At 34.0% G+C, this 22,754-nt stretch overlaps 1 protein-coding gene across 1 annotated transcript in view; it reads right to left on the reverse strand.

Annotated features, from left to right (window-relative positions):
* Positions 1-22,754, reverse strand: part of LOC148118232 (uncharacterized) — a 61,033-nt gene that overhangs the window by 20,688 nt on the left and 17,591 nt on the right. The window contains exons 7-14 of the mRNA XM_087901365.1: positions 20,300-20,330; positions 17,798-17,870; positions 10,553-10,643; positions 8,654-8,682; positions 8,503-8,563; positions 7,236-7,264; positions 7,085-7,145; positions 5,094-5,188 (exon numbers count right to left, since the gene is read on the reverse strand). Of these exons, the coding sequence (XP_087757491.1) occupies positions 5,094-5,188; positions 7,085-7,145; positions 7,236-7,264; positions 8,503-8,563; positions 8,654-8,682; positions 10,553-10,643; positions 17,798-17,870; positions 20,300-20,330 (470 nt within the window). The remainder of the gene's footprint in view (positions 1-5,093; positions 5,189-7,084; positions 7,146-7,235; positions 7,265-8,502; positions 8,564-8,653; positions 8,683-10,552; positions 10,644-17,797; positions 17,871-20,299; positions 20,331-22,754) is intronic.

The raw sequence follows: 22,754 nt of genomic DNA on the forward strand, positions 1-22,754 counted from the left end.
ACGGAATAGTGAAAGCTAGGCAGGAAAACTAAACTGAAGGCAGAGAGAAAGAAGTTGAACCCAGGCAGATGCCGTGTAGCTGCTCAGGAGAAAGGTGCCAGAACCTTATTGGTAAACCATGAGCCTTGTGGTAAAATACAAATTAATAGAAATGGGCTAATTTAAGATGTAAGAATTAGTTAATAAGAAACTTGACCTCGTAGGCCAAAGTGTTATAATTAATATAGTTTCTGTGTGATTATTCAGGTCTGCGGGACCAGGAAACCAAGGCCGTCTCTTTTTACAGCTTTGAAGTCTTCTGTGCTCAAGCTATGCCCGGAGCAGACACACAACAGGCTTTTTCCTACCTGTTGATAAAGATGTAGAACTCTCAGTTCCTAATACACACCCCTGTCTCCCCATGCTGTCATGTTCCACGATCTGGCTCTTTGGAGCCTATTCCCTCTATGGAAAGATACCTTGCTCAGCCTAGATACAGGGGAAATGACCTTGGTCCTGCCTCAATGATGTGACAGACTTTGTTGACTCCTCATGGAAGACCTCACCCTCTCTGAAGAGTAGATGGGAGTGAGGTGGGGGAAAAGCTAGAAGAAGTTAGAGAATGGGAACAGAAGGAACTGGGATTGGTATGTAAAATAATACTGTGTTAAAAATTAAAATTAAAAAATTCTGAATCTGGAATCAGCCCCTATTAAAAGTTTTTCTTTATAAAAATGTCCACATTGTGGTATTTTTTCTCAGCAATAGATGTCCTGACTAACACAAACAGTATTGACTTATATTTTTCCAATTTGTTTCCCTTTTATTTTCTTCTTCTGATTTATTGCTCCAGGTAATACTTTGAGCACAATATTGAAAATGAGTGAGGCCGATTGACAACCCTGTCTTTTCATGACCTAAATGGGTAACATCATATTTTCTACCATTTAGGATGATGTTGACTGTGAGTTTTTCATTATATAACCTTAATTCTGTTGAGGTATGCTCCTTCTTGTACTCCTCTCTTTGGCACTGTTATCAGGAAGATACACTGGATTTTGGCAAAGGCCTTATCTGTATCTATTGAGACGATAAGGTGATTTTTGTCTGTAGGTACATTTTTGTGTTTTATTAAATATATTGATGTGCATATTTCAAAGCATCCCTGCATCTCTAAGATAGAAAAAATTTGATGATGATGTATCATCTTTTTGATATGCATCTGTTTTCACTTTGCAAGTTATTTTATTGAGTAACTTTGAATCTTTGTTCAAAGGCTATTGTGAGGATATTGACTGTGGGCTTTCCTCACATATAATATCCAGAGCTTACTATATCAGCATCATGCCAGTATTCACTAAAGGAAACTCTATGAGTTCAAAACATTTTAAAACACCTTCACAATGTACCAACACTACAATGAGCATAATACTTTATGTTGTTTCTCTGAAGAGATTGTATAAATTGGAAACATATTGTGCATTGCAATGTGTGAACTCTTTTCCTTAGTCACTTCTTAAAATGTGTCTAATTTGTAAGTGGATGATTAAAAGAAAATAATTATTTTTCTTTAAAATAAGCAAAAGAAAATTTTGGTTGTATATTCATGATAATGCCAGAATTGTAGAAGTGAACATTCTCTTATAGTCTATTAGTCTATTAATTGGATTATATGATCAAATTCCCTCTTCAAGCAAAGACCTTGAAAACATCCTATGACCCAATGAAAACTGTGAACTTTCAATCTTGCTGTGATTGACTGCAAATAGGAAACTATAGTTTTTGGTTTCTTTCTTTGATTTACTATGGGAATTACAACTTTTTTATATCACTTATTTTTTCTTGGATTTCGGGAATATATTCCTCATCTTCTAATACACATATATTTTATTAATAAGTATAATGTGGCCTACTTATCATGAGCAGTTGAACCATTGAGCATAGTGGCATCAATATAATGGATCACTGTGGTACTTTGTGGGAGAAATAAGTGATCGAGTACTTTACAACTCACGTAAGACATGGGTTCATAGAATTAACATATTTATGAGGTAGAATAGTCAAAACATATTGATGGTCATACTAACTTAAAACCAATTATTTTTCATGACCTTTATGAGTAAGTACAGTGGAAATATTTATAAGAGCAATAGCTGCATACCAGGTATAAGGGATATGTTAGTTTATCCAAGTAAAGAAACCACATGTGGTATTGGAGTTGCAATTGGTGTCACTACTTGATTAAATTTGTGGTAAGCAGCCTTTGTTCTTTAAAATCCACCCATCTGTAGACAGAAATAGAGGAGATAGATAGAGTTGTGGTGGATACCATCATCATTGCATTCTTCAAACCCAGGTCTACACAAAATACTAGAAGGAAAACTCCAATCCAAGGAAGTTGGCTACATCAACAAAAACACAGACAATAGATGGTCTCATAGCAGCAAATCCCAAAGAAGGGAAATTAACAAATTAACATCACTAGCAATGAAAAGTAAATTAACAGGAGATAGCAATCACTGGTCATTAATATCCCTTAATATAAATGGACTCAACTCACCTATAAAAAGGTACAGGGTAACAGATTGGATACAAAAGCAGAATTCAACCTTCTTCTGCATACAAGAAACACATCTCCACCTCAAAGACAAACATTGTCTCAGAGTAAAGGGTTGGAACAAATATATCAATCAAATGAACCTAAGAAACAAGCAGGTGTAGCTATCCAAATATCTAACAAAATAAACTTCAAGCTAAAATCCATCAAAAGAGATAAAGTAGGCCATTTCATAATAGTTACAGGAACAATCCATCAAGAGGAAATCACAATACTGAACATCTATACCCCAAATACAAGGGCACCCTCATATGTAAAAGAAACACATCTAAAGCTTAAATCATACATTAAACCACACACACTAATAGTATGAGACTTCAACACTCCCCCCTCACTACTGGACAGGTCAGTCAGACAAAAAATGAACAGAGAAATGAGAGATTTAACAGATGCTATGACTCATACGGACTTAACAGACATCTATAGACTATTCCATAAAACATAAAAGAATAAAGTTTCTTATCAGCACCTTATGGAACCTTCTTTTAAATTAATCACATATTTGAAAACAAAAATTCAACATATACAAAAAAATTGGAATAACCCCATGTATCTTATCACATCACCAATGGCTTAAAACTAGAATTCAACAGCAACACTAATTCCAGAAGGCCCACATACAGATGAGAAATAAACAATGTTCACCTGCATCATCAATGGGTCAAAGAAGAAATAAAGGCAGAGATTAAAGACTTCCTAAAATTCAATGAAAATGACAACACAACATACCCAAATTTATGGGACACAAAACAATCTTAAGAGAAAAGTTCATAGCACTAAATGCCTACATAAAGAAACTGGAAAAATCTCACACTAGTCAATTAAGAGAACATTTGAAAGCTTTAGAACAAAAAGAAGCAAACTCACCTAAGAGAACTAGATGGTAGGAAATTATCAAATTGAGAGCTGAAATCAACAAAATAGAAACAAAGAAAACAATACAAAGAATCAATGAGACAATGAGTTGGTTCTTTGAGAAAATCAACAAAATAGACAAACCTTTATCCAAACTAACCAAAAGGAAGAGAAAGAATATCCAAATGAACAAAACCAGAAATGAAAAAGGGGGGCATAACAACAGACACAAAGGAAATATAGAAAATCATCAGGTCATTTTGAAAACCTTTAGTCCACAAAATTGGAAAACTTAAAGAAAATGGACAACTTTCTGGATAAATATCACTTGCCAAAATTCAATCAAGACCAGATAAGAAAATTAAACAGATCTATAACTGATGAAGAAATAGAAAGAGTCATCAAAAGCCTCCCAACCAAAAAAGCCTTGGACCAGATGGTTTCAGCTCAGAATTCTACAAGACTTCCAAAGAACTAATACTAACACTCCTCAAATTATTTCACATAATAGTAACAGAAGGAACAATGCTAAATTCTTTTAATGAGGCTACAATTACCCTGAATCCCAAACCACAGAAAGACTTTACTAAGAAAGAGAATTACAGACCAATCTCACTCATGAACATTGATGCAAAAATACTACATAAAATACTGGCAAATCGAATCCAAGAACACATCAGAACCATCATCCACCATGATCAAGTCGGATTCATCTTAGAGATACAGGGATGGTTTAACATACAAAAATCTGTCAACATAATTCTCCATACAAACAAACTGAAAAATAAAAACCACATGATCATCTCATTAGATGCTGAAAAACTTTCAACAAAATACAACATCCCTTCACAATAAAGGTCTTGGAGAGAGAAGCGATACAAGGAACATACCTAAACAGAATAAAGGCAATATACAGAAAGCCAACAGCCAGCATCAAAATGAATGGAGAGAAACTCTGAGCGATTCCACTGAAATCAGGAACAAGACAAGGTTGTCCATTCTTTCCATATCTATGAAATACAGTTCTTGAGGTTTTAGATAAAGCGATAAGACAATAAAAGGTGATCAAGGGAATAGTAATCAGAAAAGAAGAAGTTAAAGTCTCACTGTTTGCTGATGATATGATAGTTTACATAAGCAATCCCAAAAACTCTACCAAGGAACTTCTACAACTCAGAAACGCTTTAAGTAATGTAGCAGGTTACAAGATCAAGTAAAAAAAAATCAGAAGTCCTCCTGTACATAGATGATAAAAGGGCTGGAGAGAAATTTGAGGCTTCACAATAGCCTCAAATAGCATAAAATATCTCGGAGTAACTCTAACCAAACAAGTGGAAGGCTTGTATGACAAGAACTTTAAATACTTGATGAAAGAAAATTGAAGAAACTCATGTGTTTAAGTACATTAAAAATGAAGCAATTACACTTATCAGACATTTGCTTACTATACACCAAGGAAAAATATGTCATGGGATTCTAAGAATATTTTATAATTAGTAAGTGATTAAATAATGTCATTTTAATACTAAATTATTGATATGTTGACTGTATAAGGTGGTTTAAAATATATCATGTAGGCCTGTGGCAATATTATTGAAGTAAATAATAGGAAATGAGAAATTGAAATTGAAATTTTACATACAAATTCTTGATTTTCTTCAATCTTATCAAGACTTTCTTCTTTTTCCATTTCATATTCCTGTATTTCTTCAACTAGTTCTCCTGAGAAATCTGTATCTTTTACATAAAAATATGAAGCAATTAGGCAAAATAATACTCAATAAAAAGAAATAGTTTTAAAAAAGGAATTATTTAAAGTTAACTATTTTATTTTTTATATGTTATTCCCATTAACCACATAGATTATGGTTATATTTATATCCTCAGGAAATCTTGTCATTGTAGAAATATTAACATTTTATAGGTACTATATATTGGCTAGTTTTGAGTCATACCTGCTTTATATGACTTGTTAGAGAACTCATAAATGACATATATGCTTACATCCACTATGAAGATAATGGAGGAAAATAACACGCTCATCATGTACACTTTTCTTGCCTTGTAAGAGTAACTTTAAATAACTCAGTGATCACTTCATCAAAATTATACTTAGTTTTCCAAACATTTTTCTGTGAACAGGATTACATACTTACGGTCTACACTGAAAACTTGCTCTTTTATGACACATTTTAGCATATGGAGTCATTCTGTACTATACACCTTATTTTTCCAAGAAAAATGAGCATTGCTATCTTTTTTGGCTAACTTAATTCAAGATAATGCTTAAACCCTTCTTTGTCACTTCATCTGAAACCCATTTTATTACAGGTGTATTCATTTTTCTCCTTGACATGCAGGAAATATATTTAAGATTATCCTTAGATCAAAAGATTTCATTTGATTTTGTTTTTTATTTCCCTTTAATTTCTTAGTGTGATCCTGACAGGCTTTGACATTAGCTTTTGAAAGTCGGACACTCCAGACATGGTTTCTTTAGAGATATAATGCCTGTTCTGATGCAGATAGATTGAGTTCAGACAACAGAGTACAGAGAAATGAAAAGAATGAAAAAACAAACAAGATATGCATATAAGTTATGAGATTTTTCTTTTCTATTTTTTTTAAAAAGACTAGTCAAGTGCAGTAGTGAGAAGGGGGGAAGTGTAGAACAGGAGTTCAATCTGTAACTAACTGTAAACAATCAATTGAGATAACTCACTACCTTCAGACCAGTCAATTATGGGATTTTTCAATGACTACTCTGTCATATGACAGTGTGCCTTAATTTAGTGAAATAGATTATAGATATGATTTAAAAATATCGGTAATTTTGCCTGTCAATCAATTTCAATGCACTACAGCTGTGATATATATTATGCTTTTCCAGCCAGGTAGTTTATTTTTAAGTGTGAATTCTGAGACCCATTTATCCAGAAATCATATTCAAACACTGGGGAAGACTTATTAGTCTCATGATTGACTTCTGTAAGTCACTAAAGCAAAGAGAATACATACTTGAAAATTTAAGTGATTGAACCTGATTATTAAACATTGCTACCATATTGTCGGAGGCTGCTCATTTGTTCCCAGTCACTCAGACCCAAAATAATTATACAGAAATTATATTAATTAAATCACTGCTTGGCTTTTTAACTTTTGCATGTTTCTAGTTAACCCTTACATCTTAACTTAACTCATTTCTATTAATCTGTTATTGCCACGTGGTTGTGCTCTACTAGAAAGGTTCCGGCCAGTGTCCGGCATCTGTCTCCTGTGGCGACTGTATGGCATCTCTCTGAGTCTGCCTACTTTCTCCAAGTATTCATTTAGTTTTGCTGCCTAGCTCCATTCTCCACATCACAAAGTTCAAAGAAGCTGCTTTATTCATTAACCAATAAAAGCAACATATATACAGAAGGGATACCCACATCAAAGACATGCTTACATTTACAAATAATTCATACTGTCCTTTTGAATATTTTGAAGCACATATGCTACCAGTGAAATGACATTGCTTATGTCAAATCCAACTGTCACTATCATCAAGATATAGTTGGTATTATTAAGACTATGTGCACTTGAAATGTATTAAAATGCGTTGCTCAGAAGAACGTGACTCATGAAATTTACCTCCTTGCAATTGCTGTGGTTCAGTCTTGGGTATGGAGATTTGATGAACATAATCTCGCAGCTAAAAGAATTTTGAAATGAAATATTTAATCAATATTTTGGACTTCAATCAACATATAATTATTCAATATAAATATTAAATGGAATTTACCTCTGGATGTAGACATTTGTAGGCCCACACTGAAAGGAAAAGAATATCTAATCAATATCATATTTAATGGGAACTCCAAAACTGTCTTTATGAAGGATTTGAAGGCAATGAGTTCTCATTCCTTTCTTTTAAAATAACACCTATTATTTTACTGTTTATGACAGCTGTTGACAGGAATTAAACACAGCTCTCATACAGGGTGCTGACCAAACATGATGGCTGCATGAAGAAGAAGGCACATAGACCTTTATTTCTTATTCAACTGCAAATGAATCAAAGGTCTCAGAATAAGACAAGATACCCTGAATATGCCAGAAGGGAAAGTGTGGAATAGGCTTGAAGTCACTTGTACAGGAAATGACTTTAGAAGAGACCACCTGTAGCAAAGACCCACATTTAATAAGTGGAACCCCATGAAACTGAAGCCTTCTTTAAGGCAGGATATGTATACAAGGAATAGGATTCTCAGTGACTGCTCCACCATATCATAGTGCTTTTTTATTGCCTTGGAAATGATGAAGCACACATGGGCAGTTGTCTTTTGGGGTTTTATGGTCTAAGTTGATGAGGATGACTGACCAAGTCTCTTCCTCAAAAGGACCTAAGATTTCATTGCAGATGGTTGTGAGCCTCCACGTGATTGCTGGTATTTGAACTCAGGACCTTTGGAAGACCAGAAAGTGCTCTTCACTGCTGAACCATACTTTCAGGGATCAAATGATAGTGTAGGCTGTGTTAAATTACATAGATTTGATATATGATTTATAAATATGTTTCTACTCCTTGTAAAAATTGCAATGCACTATAGATGAAGGTAAGGTGGGCATTCTGAGTTCTAGAACAAGAAAAAAACTGATTTTCTTTTCTGAAGATGTGGTATATTGTAGGATGTTTAGGATTAAATAAAATCACTTAGCTCAAATATGTGTCCTTTGGAAACTTTGGATATAGGTTTGCATTCTGAGAAGCAGATATCAAGAAGTCATGTTCAAATATTAGAGAAGTATCATTATTCTTCTGATTGACTTGTATAAGTCACTAATAAACAGAGAGGTTGTACACTGGGAAGGTGAAGGCATTTAAACATTTATAAATATTTTATAAGACATTGTGAATAGTTGAAGCATGAATGCCACTAGTGTAATGGCATTGCTGTGAGAAACCCTACCATCATTAACATCAAGATTTAATTGTTATCAGGATGACTATATGCAGTGGAAATATACTAAAATACAATGATCAAGAGAGTGTGACTTACAAAACTTACCCGGTTGAGATTGCTGTGGTTCAGTCTCAGGTTTGGAGATTTGATGACTATAATCCCTCAGCTGAATGAATTTTGAAATGACATATTTATTTAATGTTTTAGACTTCACTCTGCATGTAAGTTTTCAGCATAAATATTAAAAGGCATTTACCTCTGGATGCAGACATTTTTCGGCCCAAACTGTAACAAAAAGAATATATAGTCAATCTCAAGTAAAATGACAACTCCAAAGCTACCTTTATGAAGGCTGGGAATGACAATGAGTTCTCATTTCTTTTTTTCAAAATGAACACCTATTATTTACTGTTTAGGACAGCAGGTAACGAAAATATACCAAAATGTACATCTATATATTCATTGCAATCTATGTAGTCAATGAAAACCCCTTCAAAATTCCAACATAATTTCACAGAGAAATTAGAAAATAACAGCCACAATACATAAAAAATCTTTCAGCTTCATACAGAAAGACAAAATCAAGTAATTAAACAAACAAAAAGAACTGTGAAGAGTTAAAATGATCTTTAGTACTACATGAAGTTTCAGAAATCACTGTACCAGATTGCATGTTTTATTATTACAGAGCTAGAGTAATAAAATCAGCCTGGTTTAACATCAAAATAGGCTTGTTAATCTGTGAAGTCAAACTGATGTCCAAACTAAATGTAGACACCAATGGACACCTAAATGTTGATACAGAATACAGAAATATATACTGGATAAAAAATATCTCCAATTCATGATGGTGACCATATTATATGACTAGATGAAGAAAAATGTACATAGACCAATATTTCTTACCCTGACAAAACTCAATTCCAAATAGATCAAAGATTTCAAATAAGACCACAGACCGTAAATATGACAGAAAAGAAAGTATGGAACAGGCTTGAACTCACTGGCACAGGAAAAGACTTACTAAAGAGGTTTGTAGCACAGCTCTAAGACCCACATTTAATAAGTGGAATCACATGAAACAAACATTCTTTATGGCAAAGGAAATCATCAGTTGGGAAAAGCATCAGGTTACAGAATGGGAAAAGAATATTAACATTGAAATATCTAACACACCATATCTAAAATATATAAAGAAGAAAAAGCTGGACTCTCAGAAAATAAATAACTCAATATACATGGCGTGCATGAATACAAAGAGAATTTTTAAAAGATGAAACAAAAATGACTGAGGAACTATTAAATAAATGATCAATTTCATTATTCATCAGGAGAATGCAAACCAAACTACTTTGAGATTTCATTTGACTCTTGTCTGAAAGGCAATTAAGATCAATTAAGGAAATGTCAATTCATGCTTGTGAGAAAATGGTAAAAGTGGAACACTTAATCATTATTGCGAGAATGCAAACCAGTTCATTTTTTATGGAAATCACTAGAGGATTTTCTTCAGAAGCTGAATATTGATACCCTCTCAACGTCCACCTATACATCTCTCTGGCATATTCCCAAAGGACTCTATATTCTACTACATAAATACCTGCTCATACATGTGCATAATTGGTCTAGTTACAATAGTCACATTTAGGAAACAGCCTAGAGGTCCTTTGACTTTTGAGTATATAATTCAAATGTCATACATTTACATTATTTTCCTTCTATCAAAAAAGTAAAGTATGAAATTTACATATAAATGTACAAAGTTAGAAAAAAACATCGTGAGTGTAGAGGTCAGATTCCAAAATCAAATATTGCATGTATTCCCTTTTATGTGAGTGTTAGCATTTAAGCCTTCAACATATATGCTAAAATCTATACTACAACTATGATTCTGTATCAAGTAAAGGACTTCTGGAGAGGATCACTCAAGTAATAGGAAATAGAATATATAGGAATAGAGAAACAGTATGAGGATAAAATAAGAAGGGCAATGGAAGAGAGAGGGGCATAGTGGGAGTATGGGGATGTAGAATTTACTAAAAGTCTACATGAAAACCATATGGAATCATACTATGCTATTCTATTTGGCTAAAATATCTGTCTCCATGTTTTAAGCCCCTGATCAATGATCTTACAAGATAAGTGTGTACATTACCTTCTTGTGCTTCTGTATTTTCATACTGTTTGGAAGCCATTGTTTGGAAGTCATCTGTACCATTTTGCAGAATATTCTCAGGAATGTCTTGCTAAAATTCATAACAATAATGAAACATAATAATGAGAACATAGCTGAATTTCAATTAAATTAAATTTTTTGTGAATTCAATTAAAGTTAAAAATAAGAGAATGTTTCAAAATCAGAATATTTTCATAGCTAAGCTTATCATGTTCTTTTGATCAACCTGTCTGTTTCTTTCATATAATCACATATGCTAAAAACCAAGGATGGAAGCAGAAATAGAGAATGCTCATCTATAGAATTCAACAAGGAACTAAACTCATGAAATGGAGCTTATATTCCTAACCAAAACTGAATCATACCTTTACAAAACATATTTAAATAATCATGATGTGTCCTTCCTATACTAAAGCACTTGATTTTAAGAACCATTCTGTGATAAAATAAATGTAGTATGAGTATAAGATGCTTAGAGTGATAAAATAAAGACTATGTCATGGGGAGAAAAACTGAATTATTTTAGAATCAGTTTTGTTTACAAAAAATAGGATATACAAAGAAAAATAGTTTTGTCAAATTTTAGAGAGAGAAAATAGATTTAGAAAATTAAAAAGCAAAAATACTCTTTTTAAAAAATTAGAGATAGAGAAAATAGTTTCACAAAATTTTAAAGGAATCTGTGAATCTTTTTTGTTTCTATAAGCCATATTTCTATAAAACATTCAATAAAATCATAAATTCTTCCACAGTGAAGAGAGGGTATCATTAGAGCATAACAAGCATCAATATGAAGGAAAGCATCAGAATATTTACTTGATGTTTGGAATCATCAGGTACTTACTTATACTTGACAATAGGAGAGGAGATATCCTTTTGCAATTATACACTCACCCTTTTAATGCATCAATATGAGGTTGGAAAGACAATTTAAAACTCAAGCAGATTCCCTAGTCTTTAAATATCATAACAATGAAATAGCATAACATTGATTGTTATCATATTATATTTAAGTCACATGAACTGGTAGCCTTAAACAGAAAGATTTTGTGATGAAACATCAGTGTCATTATGACAGTGGAGGACTTGTAAGTCTTCAAATACTGTTGAAATACACATCAGTCTGCCCCTAACATTCATCAAATAGATAAAGAAATCAATAATAAAGTCTATATTGACTGTACCCTGAAATCAACCTTAAAGAATTTATGGATAGCTATTCACAATAAGCCTAGAAGGACAGCATGTATGGTTGAATGGTAGAGAATTTGATTGAATTCACTAATTCCAAAGCTGACTCAATAATTAACAAAACAAAAAGGAAGAAACCTGCACACTATAATCATAGGTGACCTAGTACACCCAGAATCAGGATACCTAAATTCCTGGATCTTACAGTGATGCTTGAGATTTAAATGAGCACTGAAACTTCTTTGTATACATTTTTTAAAACTTGAAATGTTAAATATGATGCAAAGAATTTGAGGATAAAGATTCTAAGTGCAAAATAAGATGAAATTGAAATTAGGTACCAGGGGCCTGTTTCTAGAACTGGGTATAATTGGTGAAAACCATGTATTCTTCAAATATCTGAAGAGTTTTCCTCCAGTTGTGCTTTAAAAAGTTTACATGTACAATATATTTTGATATTTTCCAATCCAATGCCTTCTAGATTGTTCCCTATATTCCTACACATCCAAGTTCATAATCTTTCTCTCTTAAATCTATACCCAAATTGAAAGTACAAACTTATAACCAATAGACAAAAATGCTACAACCAAAACCAACAACCCCCACTGATACCACAATCACAAAATCCAACAGTGTTTGCTTTGTGTTGATCTACTACTGCTGGTCATAGTGTCTGTCCTTGAGTGTCTTTGACTTACTCAGTTGTTAGCTGTTCCTGCATTTCCTGGCCACCCAGACCCAAAATAATTACACAGAATTTATAACCACAGCACTGCTTGGCCTATTAGCTTAGGTTTCTTATTGATTAATTCTTACATCTTGAATTAACCCATTTCTATGAATCTGTGCATCACCACGAGGTCATGGCCTACTGGCAAGGTTCTAGCATCTGTCTTTTTCAGCAATTACATGGCATATCTCTGACTTTGCCTTCTTTCTCCCAGCATTCTGCTAAGTTTTCCTGTCTAGTTCTATTCTGCCCTATCACAGGACAAAGTGGCTTCTTCATTCATTAACTAAAAGTATTCATAGCATACTGACAGGAATCACAAATCACCTCTCCTTTTCTGTCTAAATAAAGAGGAAGGTTTTAACTTTAGCATAGTAAAATTACATAAAAAAGTATCAAGCAAGATTATAATTACTATGTTTATAGATTTTATTGTTTATCATAACTAAGGAAAATTATAATTGTAACTATCTTCAATTCCATCAAAGACTCCAGAAAGATATAAAATTACCTAAATTAACAGGAAGTGCTTTGTAAACAACTTCCAACACTCTAGAATTGATAGAGTCATTTTAGGACAGTCACCCAGGGTTCTTCTGTAATCTTGTGGCATCCATTTTTAAAGTACAGACAAGTGTATCTGGCAGACTTTTCCATGAAGCAGGAAATTTGAAGATCTGTTCTGCCTTGTAATGGCAAAGTCCATCAGTTGCTTCTTTCTTTCTCCTGCAGAATGTCTGACAGACTCTTTCATGAAGCAGGAACCCTGAAGAACTGTGTTACCCTCTTTACTCAAGTTCACCAGTCATTTTTCTATGAATACTCATGTTCAGGTCATACAGCATAACATCAAGCAGCACAGGCAAAGGCAGTTTCTTGTCCAAATGGCTAACAAAGTCTGTAAGGAGCTTTTTTGATGCCCATTATCTTTTTGAAGTAGATTAATGTTGCCAGGAGCAGATGTTTCTCATGTCATGAAAAGTCTTAAGTTCTTAAAATGTTTTAAATGCCATATTCTATTAGTCTTTGAAAGGTTTGAAGAATATCTGGTCATCTGAAATACATCTCTGTATATACAGACATATATATGTGTGTATATACAGATATATATGTGTGTGTGTGTGTATGTGTCTTTCAACATGTGTTTATTACACATTACATTTTAAATGAGCTGTACAAACAAAATACATTAATCGAGAGCAGAAATATACATACAACAAAATTGACCTTAAATTTGTATCAATAAACCAAGATTCATACCAAGGCAAAGTATTCATCTCTATAGCGTATCTCCCTTTAAATGTAATATATATATAATTATATAATAAATTGTATAATAAATTATATAATAAAATATATATTATTTATATAAATAATATATATATATATATATAATTTAGGAAATTTGTGTGTAGTTCTCTCCAAACTACTTCCTGATTTTTGTTGGATGAATTAATTTTAGGTGTTTACAGAGATCTTTTGGGGTTCATGGTCCATCTAATCACATTACCCTGGAAGGAATCCATAGGTTCTCATCCTCAGTGGAAACAGAAGCAGAACTTCATTTTCAAAGCAAAATATTTTTAGACTGAAATTTTGAAGTCAAGATACCTTTAAAATATATACGTTGGTTTAGCTGAGTAGTCTGTACAATGAAATGTCTCTTGGTATTTAGCTCATTCACAGTCAAAAATTTAAAGAAAACACAATATTATACATAATCTATGCTCTCTGTATTTTTCATCTTTACATGACTTATTTTACTTTACTCCTTTAATCTATGATTCTCTGTACTCTGTCTCTTAAAAACTTTGTTTTATTTTTAAAACTATTTCTTTCCATTTATAACTCTATACTCTTTTTCTTCTCTCTCTCAAGCCTACACCCATTTTTATGAAATACACTCTTACCCATTTAGAGGTATGTTTTACTTGCATATCTGTAATTATTTTCTGACCAGGAGCATCTTTTTTTTTATGCTAAGCAGTGTTGCCTGTTGGCTCTGTCCAGTCAAACATGGCAGATGCCAGGCCCATTGTCCCATTTTCAGGCACAGTGGGTCTATGTTGCAGTTAAGCAAGTTGTAGCACTCTGCTCACAAACCACATTTAAATGCTCCATATCCAGGCCTCCTGAAATTGTCAGAACCATTTGTGCTGGTGAACCAGGAAGACATTGTTTTTAAAGAAGCCAAGCAGTTTTATTCCATCTCTCTTAATGAATCCGCAGCACCCTCACTCACTGAGAGACCATAGGAAATAATTGTGTCCACCAAGAAAGTGTGATAAAATCTCTGCGTGTGTGTGTGTGTGTGTGTGTGTGTGTGTGTGTAGAATTCCTTTTCAAGCTCTCTTTGGTTTTTGTGTGGATGTAGTTACCCATGTTGGCACCAATTTGTTGGTGGAGCCTGCTTGTTCGTTCCTAGCTGCCCAGACCCGAAATAATCACAGAAACTATATTAATTAAATCACTGCTTGGCCAATATCAAGATAGCTCTTAAATCTTAAATTAACCCATTTTTATTAATCTGTGTATTGCCACGTGGCACCCATCTCCTCTGGCGGCTACGTGGTGTCTTTGACTCTGCATTCTTTCTCACAGCATTCAATTTAGTTTCCTTGCCTAGCTCTATTTTGCCCTATCACAGGTCAAAGCAGCTTCTTTTTTCCATTAATCAATGGTATTCACAACATAATGAGGGGAGTCACACATCACCAAGTGATACTCCCAGTAGAAGGCTGAATTTCCTTTTGCCAACAGGTATCAATTGCAAAGAGTATCCTGGTAATGTGTAGCAACCTGTACCATCTACCACCTCTCCATGCTGGGACCTTGCTTGGTCAGAACCTGTGCAGGTCAACTGTGTACTGACACAGTCTCTGAGCTCATATGTTCATTGGTCTTGGTCATGTCTTTCATGGATGACACTGTTTCTTTGACCTTCTCCATAACCACTGCCTCTTAGAATCATCCCACTTCCTTTATTACACAAAAGCTGAGCCTTGAAGCTTCAGGTTTGATTAAAACATCCAATTTATCACTAGGTACTCTAAAGTCTCTTACTCTCTGCATTCTGACCAGTTGTTGGTCTCTCTGCTGATTTCCCGTTACTGCAAGAGAAAACTTCTCTGAAAAGGATTGGGCAAAGCAATGAATATGGGTTTAGTGATATGACTTGGTTTCATGTTATATTCCTTTAGCAGAATGGTAGTATTAAGTTTGAATGTAGGGCCATACCCTTTCTGGTTACAAGTTCATGGCCTCTTTAAGAGGAGCAGGTTTGTATTCCATCTTATGCAGTCCTTATATCCAACCAAAATGTGATTCATTACACCCATAACATTTGTGTTGCTATGGGACCAGCATATGTTGCTGGAAGGTTACTGTTGTATGTCACAGGGTTGTAGCTGGTGATAATGATGATTATATTTCTCCTCTGGAAGAATGAAGTGCACCTTCCAGCTCATGAACATTTGTTGGCAGGTGTGGGGATTCTAGATGAGCACCAATCCATCTTTTCTATGTAAAATAAATTACTATGTGGTTTATTAAGCAATAGAACCTTCCTGTTAGTTTGTGGACTGTGACCAATGGCCTTGTCCATAGCCTGTTATGTCTTAAGAATTCTATGTGGCTACAGCATATTCAACAAATGGTTCAGGTCAAATTGGATGGCTGCACACAGAAGATCTAAAATGATCCATATATATCACCTTGCATGCATTTCAATTGCAAATAGATCAGGGCTTTAACATAAGACCATAAACTCTGATTGAGAAGGAATAAAATGTCTGGAAAAAGCTTTTCTGTTTCAGGCAATGAGCTCTGTACTCTGGTACAATAGCAATAGCACGGTTATTAAGACCCAAAACAAGCAATTGGAACCTTGTGAAGCTGAAACGCTTCTGAAAGTAAAGGACAGCATCATGCAAACAAAGTAGAATGAGAATGAATAGACCATTGGCAATTATATATCTGATAGTGAAATTAGCATCTAAACCACCAAGAACTAAGTAATTGCACATTTTAAAAACAGGGTGCAGATCTAAGCAGAGTTCTCAAAATATGGAACACAAAGGGCTAAAAAATTCTTCAGGAAATCTTCAACATACTTAGTCATCAAAGAAATGTAAATCTAAGCCACTTTAAATTTCATTTTACCTAAGTCACAATGGCTAAGATCAATAAAACAAATGACAGCTCATTTGGGGTTGATGCAAGGAAAGGGAAACGCTTGTTCCTTGCTGAAGGACATGCAAACTTGTGCAAGTATATGAAAAGCTGTAAAGCATTGTCTTTTGTACCTCATTATACAAAGGGTATACAAACCTCACTGCAAACCTGAGATGGAACTCATTATGTTCAGGCAGTACTGGAACTCATGGAATGTTAAACCTGCCTCTGTTATCTGAATTCAAGGATAAAGAGTGTGTGCCATGATGTCTGGCTCTCACATATCATGAAAGCAAATAACGAAAAGCTATCATTACGCGAACTTTGAGAGAAAGATACTGAATTTCTAAATTTTGCAGACTTTAGTATTTTTTTCTAAATGAAGTATCAAGACACAGAAAACTCTTTAAAAGTTAGTATCATAAGCAAAAGATTTTTTACGAAGAACTTTAAGTAATGTTAATTTCTGTCCTCTTTGATACGTGGTTTTAAAATATGAGCTATTGATGAGATATGTTAAGTAACAAAACAGACTATTCTATGTATTTAGAGGAGTCTAAAAATTATGAAAGTCTTGCTATGAGAAATAAAAATCAAACCACTATTGTTTATTTATCCAAATATCCTGAAACTTTAAATTCCCATCACTGTAGTTGTACCATACAAGTATAATTTTTCTGTGGATACTTATCTCATTTTGGCTTCATTATCTTAAGGTGTTTATTAAGTTTTGGCCTTTTTTTTTTTTTTTTAAAACTTTTTTGTTTTTTTATTTTTTTTAAATATTTATTTATTTATTTATTATGTATACAATATTCTGTCTGTCTGTATGCCTGCAGACCAGAAGAGGGCACCAGACCCCATTACAGATGGTTGTGAGCCACCATGTGGTTGCTGGGAATTGAACTCAGGACCTTTGGAAGAGCAGGCAATGCTCTTACCCTCTGAGCCATCTCTCCAGCCCCCAAGTTTTGGCCTTTTTAACAGTCAATACATTAATACTGTCATAAATTTATTAAAATTCTAGTCAATTGTCCATCTAAATTTTGACAACTGCTATGTTCTAACTTGTCAAACTTCACAAAGGAGAAATTCAGCACAAGAATTTATCACAAAAAAGGTGTGATTACCTGAGTTTCCAAATTAACTCTGTCCTCAGTTCTTGAACACATAGAAATTGGTGACTCCGAATTGAAGTGATGTCTTCAAAACAAAGGCACACAGCAAAATATGTGAGTAGTGGTCAAACACTTCCCCCAATTGTTTAGTTATTACAATAGTAAATGGTATTTCTATTGTTATTACACATCTGGTTTATAAAATTTGTTCAGTTGCTACTTTGTGCCTCCACTTCCCCTAATCTCTGTACTTGTTAAGAAAGATTCCTCTACATCAAATAGTGTCAGTCAACCTATTTCTGGAACCTCAAATCGTTTGTTTTAAAAACTGTCTGCCCTGATGCTTGCACACAAATTACAATCAATTGTTCACATACTCTTTCGTCATTAATTTAAGTAAAACTAATAGCCCCAAATAAAGCAAAATAACAAAATGCCCTCATTCTACTCTATTAACAAAGCACCAAGCTATGTAACTAATAAATGGAAGCCTTCATTACTCAGCATGGAAAATAATTATTAAAATGAAACCATCCCATCCGTTCATTGTAAAACAGCTAATGAAGTCATGAAAAACATGTAAAATCCTTGACCACTAAAGTTATAAGCAAGCAAACAAATGTACACATCGAGGTTAGGGATGTTTTTATAGGGGTGTGAGAAGATTGCAATATAAATAATTCAGTTGTGATTCCTCCATGGTGCAGGCTTATTCCAAAACTACCAAGCACTTAAAAACCTTCATATGTGCTTGGTTGATGGCAGAGACTTCTAGAAAAACAGATGCCTTGGACTTTCGCCTCTGTTTCCCTCTATATTCTCTAAACAGATTCCTTCCATACAATACCACTTCCTTGTTCCCTCTTCTGCAGTCTTCAGTGATGCTCTCCAGCTATTACATATTCATCCCAGGAAGGCACAGATTTCTGAAAGTATAGGCTCAAAGAAACTGAAAGGCAGCAAGTTCTCTGGTTCCAGCAAATAAGCCAAAGGATCAGCAACATATATCCCAAGTCTATAATGTTACTAATTTCTAAAATTACATTGCTCCACATTCCAATCTGGAAAAGATACATAAGACTTTGGCAAAGATAACAGAAAGAAGCAGCAGAGAATTTTTATTCAGCTCTTTGAAGCCCTTGGTACTGATCTTTCTCTAGCATGCCTTCTGTGACACCACATTCCTCTTTTCCATAAATACTCATGTTGCCCAAGTAAGGATCACTAGGAGAACCTGGATAGTGGCATTTCTATCAATTAAGCACAAAAGGTTTCATAGTTTTCAAATTGCTTTCATGCCTATCCAGTCCTAGATGATTTTCATCATTCTTTGTCCTATGTAAATGATTTTGTGGTAAAAAGATCATCATGAGTTCAAACTCTTAGTAGTACTGATCTCCATGATGCTCATTTTGAAATTGTCCTTCCACTGAAAAGGCATTTAAATCATCTACCATTGGGCTCACTTTTTAATGCCATTCTTGTTCTTTTTCACTGGGAACACTTGACCCACTCCCATATTTTCCTACTGAAATATCAGCAAAATACTGATCAGCGAGGACAGGTCTTTTAGTGAAGGAACACATGCGGATCTAAATTGGGTCATTTGTATATCCACCATCACAGAATTTGTTTTTTAACTTTGGATTCTCCATAAAAATATCTATTTTCATACAATGGTGAATCTAGGTTGCTGTGCTCAGATTTTTTTTTTATTTGAGATCTGGGATTCTCTAGTAAAACAATAAGCAACATCTGGCATTTAAAAATTCTAAACTACACATCCAGAAACATGAAGAAAAATAAATGTACAGTAAAAATTTCAAGGTGCGTAAAGTCACAGGGAAACAAAGACTTGAAAAAAAGAACAAACGTTCCTCACTCAAAAGGTCCAGTAATTTGATGAAAAAAATACATACTTTAAAAATGTCCTTTAAAAAGATGCTCAATGTGATAAACAGAACTTGGTGAAGGTGGACATGCACTATCATTCTTATAAGCCTTCTCTCTTCTTGCTCATTTCAAAACTATGGCACAATGGACATAGTTATGAGAGGTTTTCCCCTCTAATCTTTGACAGCAGTACAATGTACTCATGTAGTGTCTACCAGCAACTTTCAAAAGGTTAACACAAACTATGGAGTTATGGGTATGTTTCTCAGGAAAACTCTAACCCAGATTTGAGTCATAAGAAAACTGGCTTTCTATGTGTGACCAACTCAACATAGTCAGAGGAGGAAGAGAATGAATAGGTTGACAGTTCAGTCATGAGTTGGAAATTTGTTAACTAAGGGATCATGGAATTAATAAAACTCTCTAGATGTCCTCTGCTACAGTAGTAAGACACTTAGTCATAAGGATATAAATCCATTAAACATGTGATTATATTAGTACATCATGTACATTAATTGAGTCAGATGGAATCTAGTGAATAACATTCAGTAAACACTAGCTTTCTTTCCCCTGGTTCTAATTACAATTTAATATTCATATTCAAAGACCTTAAAATCTTACCCTCTTGAAAAGATGTCATTAGGTTGATTTCCTATGATTGAATCAATAGTAAAAACATAAATCAGTAAATTAGTCTGTAAAATATAATATTTATAAATATAGTCTCTTTTTGAGTAAATTAATATCTATAGTACTGAAATATACCAAATGCATTAGGAAATCTTTATCTCTATTGTACTCTTTTACTTTGAGTAAAAGAATGAAAGAAATTAGTATTTGATACCGTAAAGTATGTGGCCATGTACAGTGACAACAATTCCGACCAACGACAAAGTGGGCCATTACTCAGATCAGAGCCTGTCATAAGTAAGTAGCAAAGAGACTAATTTTTCTGGAATAATGATAGTATAATTAATCTGAAGATAGTATAAGTATTTTGTTATGACACAACAAGTCTTTCCCAGATAAAAGGGTGCACTTTTTCAGGTAGGGATTGAATAGTATATCAGAGAGAACTTGAATCAATGATCATCATAACTTTCAATCTTCTCTAAAATGATGGAAACCAGGACAATGTTTCTCCTAAAGACTTGCAATGTATCAGAAAAGAAAGGTCAGAGGTAAATAGAGAGGTGAAATCAATGCTGCCTGCCCTCTCTGGTTACCTCTGAGGTTAGGTCGTGATTAGCTATTTTTAGATCTGACAGCAATTCCCATTCTTACCTATGATGCAATGAGGTAAAACCTCAATTGCTACTGTCATCACCCATGGACATAGCCACTAGTTAAATCATCTCCTGAATAAACTATCTACTCTGCACATTACTCATATACAGTACTGGGAAAGCTAGGCCTGAGAAAGTCGCTATGGAGGTTGGTTTATTATAAAATTATAACTACATATGTAGATATGCACATATATCACTTAATAACTCACTCAATGTCTTTCTACTGGGACAGAAAACTACTTTTCCACTTCTTGAAGCATCACAATTCCTGACTTCAAGCTCTTCTAATGAGCTACAGTACTAAAAACAGTCTGGTATTGGCATAAAAATAGACAGGACGACTAATGAAATTGAATTGAAGACTCGGATATCAATCCACACACCTACGAACACCTATTTTTTGACAAAGAAGCTAAAAATTTAAAATGGAAAAAAGAAAGCATATTCAGGAAATGGTCCTAGCATAATGTGGACGTCAAGATGTCAAAGAATGCAAATAGAACCATATCTATTGCCATGCACAAAGCTCAAGTTCAAATGGATCAAAGACCGCTATATAAAACAAACCACAGTGAACCTTATAGAAGAGAAAGTGGCAAGTACACTTGAATGCTTTGGCATGGGAGACCACTTTCTAAATATAATCCAAATAACACAGACATTGAGAGAACAATAAATAAATGGGAACTCCTGAAACCAAGAAGCTTCTTTAAAGCAAAAGACATTGCCAACAAGACAAAATGGTAGCCTACAGACTGGGAAAAGATCTTCACCAACCCCACATCAGACAGAGGACTGATCTCCAAAATATACAAAAAACTCAAGAAACCTGACATCAAAAGAACAGATAATTCAATAAAAAACGGGGTACAGAACTAAACAGAGAACTCTCAACAGATGAATCACAAAAGACTAAAAGACACTTAAGGAAATGCTCAACATCCTTAGCCCTCAGAGAAATGCAAAGCTAAAAAACTGAAATTACACCTCATACCTGTCAGAATGGGCAAGTTCAAAAACACTGATTACAGACTGTACTGGAGATGATATGGGGCAAGGGGAATGTACCTCCATTGCTTGTGGGTGTGAAAATTTGTACAACTGCTTTGGAAATCAGTATGGCAATTTCTTAGACAATTAGAAACAATCTACTTCAAGACATGTCAATACCACTGTTGAGTATATAACCAAAGGATGCTCAATCAAGCCAAAAGAAAATGTCAACTATGTTCATTGCACCATTATACATAATGGCTAGAACCTGGAAACAAACTGAAGAATGGATAAAGAAAATGTGGAACATTTAAGCAATGGAGTACTACACAGTGGTAAAAATTAATGACATCTTGAAATTTGCAGGCAACTGGATGGATCTAGGAAAAAAAGCAAATTGAGTGAGTTAACCCAGAAAGACATATATAATATGTATTCACTCATAAGTGACTTTTAGAGATGAAGCAAAGAAAAAAAACCCACAGCTTCAGAGAACCTAGACAACAAAAAGTACCCAATGAGAGACATACATGGATTTAAATAGAAAGGAGAAAAAGACAAGGTCTTCTGAATAAATTGAGAATGTTGTGGTCATGGGAGAGGGTAGGAGGAGGTAGGTGGTGAAGACTGGGAAGAGGAGAAAAATGTGTAGCTCAATAAAAACCATAAAAAGAGAAAATTTAAGTAAAAAAGAAAAGAGAAAAATGAATACACACACACACATATAAAACCATCAAAAAAGAAAGAAAAGGAAACTAGTTCTCCTTTCATATAAAAGAAGAAATAAAACACAT

This window comes from Myodes glareolus, chromosome 24 (assembly GCF_982192425.1).
Source record: "Myodes glareolus chromosome 24, mMyoGla1.1, whole genome shotgun sequence".
Lineage (NCBI taxonomy): Eukaryota > Metazoa > Chordata > Mammalia > Rodentia > Cricetidae > Myodes > Myodes glareolus.